General features: G+C 38.1%; 1 protein-coding gene across 1 annotated transcript in view; it reads left to right on the forward strand.

Annotated features, from left to right (window-relative positions):
• ppil2 (peptidylprolyl isomerase (cyclophilin)-like 2) overlaps positions 1–8,520 on the forward strand; it is a gene marked incomplete in the record, with an annotated part of 45,999 nt that overhangs the window by 26,530 nt on the left and 10,949 nt on the right. Inside the window, 3 exon segments of the mRNA XM_014019707.1 lie at positions 1,485–1,518; positions 5,760–5,877; positions 7,660–7,716. Coding sequence (XP_013875161.1) covers positions 1,485–1,518; positions 5,760–5,877; positions 7,660–7,716 — 209 coding nt within the window.

The raw sequence follows: 8,520 nt of genomic DNA on the forward strand, positions 1-8,520 counted from the left end.
GGTTAGGTCAGGGTTAAGTTCATAAAGTCAGCGTTCAGATTCAGTTATATAGTTCCAAGTGGACACTGTACATAAAAAGAACAATGTAAAGAAGAAAGCAGCAGATTGTGTTGAATCACTTCATCACAGTCTCCCATCCTGAGCAAACGGTGGAGAGGAAAAACTCCCTGCTAATCAGGAAGAAACCTCCAGCAGAACCAGGCTCATATATTTATCACAATCCAGTAAATACAGTAAAAAAAACAACAACAATCCAACTAGAGAATTAGCATTTCCTCTGGCAATGTGAACTCTAAAAGATTTTTGCTGAAAGCTGCTAAACAAGCTGAGAGTTGAATTTGAACAGCAGAGCTTTGCTAAAAGTAGGAAAACAAAAGAAATGTGTAGAAAAATGTGTCAAAACAGCTGAACAGAGCAGAAATGTGGCTACAATTAACAGAAGAAAACAAATATTACAAAAAAGTAGCTTAAAAGTTGAAATTACCAGAAACAAGTTGCAAGAACTATAACAGTCTAATTTATGAACAAAACATCAAACAAGAGATTGAAGCTGACAATTAATCAAAATAAGCTAAAACTAGCAGAAAAAGGCTAAGCTGTGACCTTTACCTTTTTTGTGACTGAATTCAGCACAAAACAGTTTAAATTAGCAGAAAAATAGTCAAAAAGTAACTTAAAAGCACAAAAAACTAAAATAACGCACATTTTCCGAATTAAGCTGTAAGAAGCTCAACAAAACTAACTAGCTGAAAGTAGCTAAAAAGTCAAAACAGCCAAAATGAACAAAAATACAGTTAAACATAGAAGTTTAAATTAGCATAAAGAAACTGAAAGAAGCACAAAAACAGAGAAATCAGCTGAAGAGTAGAAAAAAAGCTGAAAAGGTAAGTTAAAAATGATACAAAATAAGCTGAAGCTAGCTGAAATTAGCACAAAGAAGTTAAAAAAGCAGAAACAGAACAAAAGGTAAAAAGTGCAGTAGAGATCTTTAAACATTTAAAACAGTTTGATTTATTTTCAATGAGAAAAAATGTTTGAAAAAACTAAATATCTCAAATTGCTGAAGTAAAGTCGTAGTTAGAAAGTCCTGAATGTTTTGATAAAAACATTTTTTAAATAGTACACTTGTTACTGAAGGAGTTACGTTCACACAAACTATTTGACTTTAGAACAAGAAAACAACAAAAGATGATTAAAGTCGACTTCCTGTTTGTCCACATTTCAAACTTTCTCTGTTTGAATGTTTAGCAGCTGTCAGACAAGACAAAAACAGAAACCATGAAAATACGTTTGGGTCCTGTAAAAATGTTAAAGGGCCAGATGTGGCCCGCGGCCCTCGGGTTTGACTCATGTTTTAAAGGTTTTATTTATTTAATGAATTACTTTGAATTCATTACATTTCTGCCGATTCATTCTTTATTAAGAGTTGAACAAATGAGTTACCTTTATTTAAAGAATCTAATTTAATCTGTTTTTGTTTCCAGATTCAAGGAGGAGACCCCACTGGCACAGGCACAGGTGAGCTTCAGCCAGATTACTGGACTCTGGATTACAGCTGGAGTCTGTGGATTACAGCCGGAGTCTGTGGATTACAGCTGGGGTCTGTGGATTACAGCTGGGGTCTGTGGATTACAGATTACAGCTGGAGTCTGTGGATTACAGATTACAGCTGGGGTCTGTGGATTACAGCTGGGGTCTGTGGATTACAGCTGGGGTCTGTAAGTACAGATTAAAGCTCTGAGTTGGTTTTAATCCCAGTTGAAAAGCTGTTGCGGTGAATTGACGGCTCCGTCACATACGGTTAGCTTCCTGCCTCTGAGTCATCGGCAGTGGGGGTGTAGGCACAAAGTGAGCTCTGTGGCTGCAGGAGCGGTGGGGGGGGACTCTCTGCTGAACTCGGCTCTGACAGATTTATGAAGGTGCAGAATTTCTGGCCTGTAGGTAAAATGTTCAGCTGAACAATGTGAGCTCAGAGGAGAAGCTTTAACACACTTCACAGGAGGACTCACAACTCCAGGACCTGAGGAGTCATACAGATTATTTTACTAACAGAGACAACACTTTAGACCTGTGGTTTATGCTTCTTTCAGCTGGTCTTTTGGCACTTTAACTTTTCAATAGCTTTTGTTGCTATTGGCTAGCATTTTCCATTTTAGCTAGCCCTTTGTTATTTTAGATTTTAGATAGTCTTTTACTGTTATTGGCTAACATTTTCTACTTTTACCTAACCTTTTGCACATTTGCTTTTAGCTAGCATTTTGGTACTTTAGATTTGACAGATTTCTGCTGGACAGCCTGAAAACAACCCTTATGTGTACTCCTGTACATCGTCAGTCCTTTCTTCTGCTCTGTTGTCAACATGTACAGTAATGGGAAATCAGACTGTTTTGTGTTAGCCGTTAGCTTCAGCAGCCGATCACAGGGTCACCTGGTTTCTGAGCACTCCAGCTGTTCTGTAGAACCAACCTCCTTGGACAAACCTGAGCTGCAGTCTGAACCAGTACTGGTGTGTTTTCATGCAGATCCTTCAGAGGATATTCAGACACTCTGAGTGAACTCCTCTCTTTGTTGCATAAATCACAACAATATTCAGCAAACAGCTGGATTTAGCATCAGCTGCGTCCCGAAGGCTCACAGAAGCTTGGTTCTGCTGAAACCCTCCAGGACCAGACGCTCCGCAGGAAGATCTGACCAAGTTCAGAACAAGAATCACTCGTTCTGAGGTTCTGAGAAACCAGTTTTATCAGAGGAGACGTGTCGACTCACTCCATTAAATAACTGGAAGATAAGTTTCTGGTTCTAGTCAGGAACGGTTCCTCTCTGGCTCCGCTCGGTTCTGATCCAGTGTCGGATGTCAAAACGTCAGCCAGCTGAATTATGCATGAATGTCACCAGGAAAGCCTGACGGCTGCAGAAAACCCCCCGAGGGGATGTTTGTATGTTTTCACAGCAACATAAACAAACTGACAGGTTGTGTTGCAGCTTCATGATCAGCTGGCAGGACCCGCCCCGGGCCGGTCCCATGGACTCCAGACGGTTCTGAGTCATGTCATGAGTGAAGCCTCTCCACACCACTGAGCTGAAGAGTAAAGGTTTAATCATCACAATAAATGCTGCTGGCAGAGTCACTAATTTATGTTTATGTTAGGAAATTATTGAATATATCTATGGAGTGTTAGCAAGTCAGAGGCTAATGACTAGCATGTCTTGTCTGGTGTTAGCATGTCAGAGGCTAATGACTAGCATGCCTTGGCTGGTGTTAGCACGTCAGAGGCTAATGACTAGCATGCCTTGGCTGGTGTTAGCACGTCAGAGGCTAATGACTAGCATGCCTTGGCTGGTGTTAGCACGTCAGAGAGGCTAATGACTAGCATGTCTTGGCTGGTGTTAGCACTTCATAGGCTAATTACTAGCATGTCTTGTCTGGTGTTAGCATTGGGGAGGCTAATGACTAGCGTGCCTAGGCTGGTGTTAGCTATAGGGAGGCTATTGACTAGTGTGCCTAGGCTAGTGTTAGCTTTAGGGAGGCTAATGACTAGCATGTCTAAGCTAGTGTTAGTTTTAGGGAGGCTAATGACTAGAGTGCCTAGGCTGGTGTTAGCTTTAAGGAGGCTAATGACTAGAGAGCCTAGGCTGGTGTTAGCTTTAGGAAGGCAAATGACTAGCCTGTCTAGGCTAGTGTTAGCTTTAGGGAGGCTAATGACTAGCCTGTCTAGGCTAGTGTTAGCTTTAGGGAGGCTAATGACTAGCCTGTCTAGGCTAGTGTTTGCTTTAGGGAGGCTAATGCCTAGCTTGCCTAGGCTAGTGTTGGCTTTAAGGAGGCTAATGACTAGCATGCCTAGGCTAGTGTTAGCTTTAGGGAGGCTAATGCCTAGCTTGCCTAGGCTAGTGTTAGCTTTAAGGAGGCTAATGACTAGCGTGCCTAGGCTGGTGTTAGCTTTAAGGAGGCTAATGACTAGTGTTCCTAAGCTAGTGTTAGCTTTAAGGAGGTTAGTGACTAGCATGCCTAGGCTAGTGTTAGCTTTAGGGAGGCTAATGACTAGTGTTCCTAAGCTAGTGTTAGCTTTAGGGAGGCTAATGGCTAGTGTTAGCTTTAGGGAGGCTAATGACTAGCTTGACTAGGCTAGTGTTAGCTTTAAGGAGGCTAATGACTAGTGTTCCTAAGCTAGTGTTAGCTTTAGGTAGGCTAATGACTAGCATGTTTAGGCTGGTGACCCACTTTATTATGTGTACTTTTTTAAAAAACAGAAACTTTATCAAGAATTGACAATGGGGTTTTAGACTAATACTAAGAGAATAAATTTGTATTATACACAAAAATGCAGTTCCGCAGTTATACACGGTTATTGATAATTAAATTTTTAATACTTTTAAAGTTCAAAAATGATCTGATTATACTCTAGATCCTATTATACATGAATAAATATGGTAAGTGTCTAATAAAGTGAGTGACCTGTAAGATGTTCGTCTCTCCAATGCTAACGCTATCCTAGCCATTCAAGATGTTAGCCCCTCCAATGCTAACGCTATCCTAGCCATTCAAGATGTTAGCCCCTCCAATGCTAACGCTATCCTAGCCATGCAAGATGTTAGCCCCTCCAATGCTAACGCTATCCTAGCCATGCAAGATGTTAGCCCCTCCAATGCTAACGCTATCCTAGCCATGCAAGATGTTAGCCCCTCCAATGCTAACGCTATCCTAGCCATGCAAGATGTTAGCCCCTCCAATGCTAACGCTATCCTAGCCATGCAAGATGTTAGCCTCTCCAATGCTAACGCATATTTTCCAGTTCTTGCCGCTCGTTTAGCAGTGCAGGCCTTTCATAAATCAAACCAGTAGCTGGTTTTGGTTTTAGATATAGGCTCCTGCTACAAGGACGTAGCCATCCCTGGGTGCACAGTCTTAATTTGACTCTAATAACGCACCATATTCAGTATCAAAGAGAAGCTTGGAAAAGATGAAATGATAAAAAGATTGTATTAGTGGGGTTTATGAAGCAATAAATTAGGTAAACAGTTTTTATAACTTTTTTTTTTCATATAAGTTTGAAGTTAATGGCAAAGCAGAAAGCAATGGTAAAATAAATGACGTTTTACTTTCAAGGTACAGTGAATTCTGATTTAAACCATAAAGATGAGAGGAGAGAAAAGGCTTCAGAAGATGAATTTTTTTTCTGCGGTGAGCTGGAGAGCCAAAAACTTTTCTCTCTGCTGATCTGAACTGTTCACAAAATGAGAAATTTTGTGTTTTCATCAAGAATTTTACTCTTTCTCTGTTAAAATACGAGCTAACTTCAGCCTTTTCTCAGCATAACGTCTCAGGTGGAGCGGAGACGGCCCTAACCCTCTGAATTTACATCTCAGATTAAGAAAAACAAGTGTTTCCCTGTCTATGAAGACTGACGCAGTAAACTGGACATGTAATATTAGATATAAAAACATAAAAACAAAGCTTCGGTTTGAACGAAGCTCCGACCCTGAAAGTCGGGCAGGAAACTGCAGCTCATCCATCTTTAACGAAACGATTCTTGTGTTTGTCCTGCTGTGATGTCACATGATGTTTGTGCAGAAAATGTCAGACATGATTAAATATTGAAGGTATAACTACAGCTGAAAGAAAAGTCTGTTTGACATAATGAGGAGTGTTAAAAACCACACAGATGGTAGGAAAATGAACCAATCGATCTGATTAATGAAAAATTAAAGGAGCTTTTTATTTCTTCCTCAGTGACTCATATCTGCTCTCTGTTCGCGCTCAGGTGGGGAATCTTTCTGGGGAAAACCTTTCAAAGACGAGTTTCGACCCAACCTGTCTCATACGGGCCGGGGGGTTCTGAGCATGGCCAACTCTGGTCCCAACACCAACAAATCTCAGTTGTAAGAAACATTTTTCAGCTTATCTTTAATCCTTTTTGTGCAAAACGGTCAACAGATAAAATTATCTGTTGTTTTCATATTTTCATTGACTTTCTTTAAGTTTTTATAGACATTATTAAATAATGAAAAAGTACATTTCTTTAAAATAGTGTTTAAGCCGAGTGACTTGGTGAAATTTCTTGAAGAAATGAAAAAAAGTTTAGTTATTAAAGCTAAAACAAGCAACATTGAGGCTAAAATAAGTCAAATCCATGATAAAAGTTAAAATTTGCAGAACAGATGCCTAAGCTAAGCAAAGCTAATGCTAAAGCTACAAATGGTAAAAAAAAAACAGACACTAAAGCTAAAAGTAGCTTAATAAATAAACTGAGCAAAACAATAGGTAAAATTACTGAAACAGATGCTAAAGCTATATTTTTACAAACACTACAGCTACAATCAGCAAAACAGATGCTAAAGTTAATTTAAACAACAGCTAAACTTAGTACAACGTGGTAAAATTAATAAAATAGATACAATTAGCTATACAAATGCTAAATCTAAAATTAGCAAAAACAGATGATAAAGCTAAAATTAGCATAACGGATGCTTGTGTTTAATATTAGCAAAACCAGAGGATAAACCTAAAGTTAGCGTAACAGATGCGTATGTTAAAATTAGCAAAAAGACATGCTAAAGCTAAAGTTAGCATAATGGATGCTTATGTTAATATTAGCAAAAACAGAAGATAAACCTAAAGTTAGCATAACGGATGCGTATGTTAAAATTAGCAAAAATAGATGATAAAACTAAAGTTAGCATAACAGATGCGTTTGTTAAAATTAGCAAAAACAGATGCTAAAGCTAAAGTTTGCATAACAGATGCGTATGTTAAAATTAGCAAAAAGACATGCTAAAGCTAAAGTTAGCATAATGGATGTTTATGTTAATATTAGCAAAAACAAAGGATAAACCTAAAGTTAGCATAACGGATGCGTATGTTAAAATTAGCAAAAACTGATGCTAAAGCTAAAGTTAGCATAACAGATGCGTATGTTAAAATTAGCAAAAAGACATGCTAAAGCTAAAGTTAGCATAATGGATGTTTATGTAAATATTAGCAAAAACAAAGGATAAACCTAAAGTTAGCATAACGGATGCGTATGTTAAAATTAGCAAAAATAGATGATAAAACTAAAGTTAGCATAACAGATGCTTATGTTAAAATGAGAAAAAGACATGCTAAAGCTAAAGTTAGCATAATGGATGCTTATGTTAATATTAGCAAAAACAGATGCTAAAGCTAAAGTTAGCATAACGGATGCTTATGTTAAAATTAGAAAAAAATAGATGATAAAGCTAAAGTTAGCATAACAGATGTTAATGTTTAAAGTAGCAATACAATAGGTTAAATTACTGAAGCATATTCTAAAGTTGAAAAAGATGAAGATGCAAGAGCTACATTTAGATGAACATTCTACAGCTACAATAAACAAAACAGAGGCGAAAGCTAAAATTAGCTAATTGAAACAGCAGCTAAAGTTAGCTAAACAAATGGTAAAATTAGCTGAACTGGCAAAATGGGTGCTAAAATTAAAAAATTCTTAAATGAGCAAAACATTTGCACAAATAAAACAACAGATGCTACAGCTAAAATCAGCCAAATAATAATATATTAATGAGTCATTTCAAAGAGCTGAAAGGTTTTTAAGAATTTGAAAAAAAAAAATCCTTGTTTTTCACCTTTTTGCATCTTATTAATTTTATTTAATTATTTCTTTTTAACTCTCTGTTTTTCCTCAGCTTCATCACGTTTCGGTCCTGTACCTACCTCGACAGAAAACACACCGTATTTGGAAGGTAAACTTTCTTTATTACGCCTGTATTGATGATATATTTGTGGGGTTTTTTGGTTATCAGCTGAAGCAGGTGTTGACTGTTATTATCTTCAGCTCATGTTTGAATCTTCAGCTCATGTTTGAATCTTCAGCTCATGTTTGAATCTTCAGCTCATGTTTGAAGCATCTCTTGAGCTGCAGTCGGTGAAGCGACTCTGGGTCAGAACAGATGAAACATTTAGTAGCTGCTGAATCTACACGGCTGCTTTTCTCTTCAGCTTATTTTAGGCTGTTGTTTGGAGGAAGCTTCGGCTGTTGTGTAAAAACATTCAGACGGCTTTCAAGTGATTCGTGTCTCAGTCGACACTTAAAAGCCCAGCTTCAGCCCTGCGTTCACTTTTTAAAGATAAAACTAACAAAACTTCTGGTTTACTTACAGCTCTGTGAGGTGGTTGGAACATTTCTTCATTTAACTCATCTAGTTTTAAAATCAGGTGTTTCCTTCAGTTGAATCAAAGGTCATTTTTTATCCCATCATTGAACAGTTTGAAGGAATAAAACTGACCCGACAGTTGAAGCGTCATGGAGTGAGGGTGATCTCTTTAGTTTGAATTAAATAAATCCAACAAACGTTGGTGAAAAACAGCTGAACCCTTTTAAAGCAACAGATTGCCTAATTGTTCTCTTAATAAAAAGTCAGCGAGTCATGAAGCGTGAAAGCTCCACTAATCAGCTGAACATGCAGCGTCAGAAACCCTCTGTGTGTGTGTGTGTGTGTGTGTGTGTGTGTGTGTGTGTGTGTGTGTGTGTGTGTGTGTGTGTGTGT

Source organism: Austrofundulus limnaeus, unplaced genomic scaffold, assembly GCF_001266775.1.
Source record: "Austrofundulus limnaeus strain Quisiro unplaced genomic scaffold, Austrofundulus_limnaeus-1.0 Scaffold226, whole genome shotgun sequence".
Taxonomy (NCBI): Eukaryota; Metazoa; Chordata; class Actinopteri; order Cyprinodontiformes; family Rivulidae; genus Austrofundulus; species Austrofundulus limnaeus.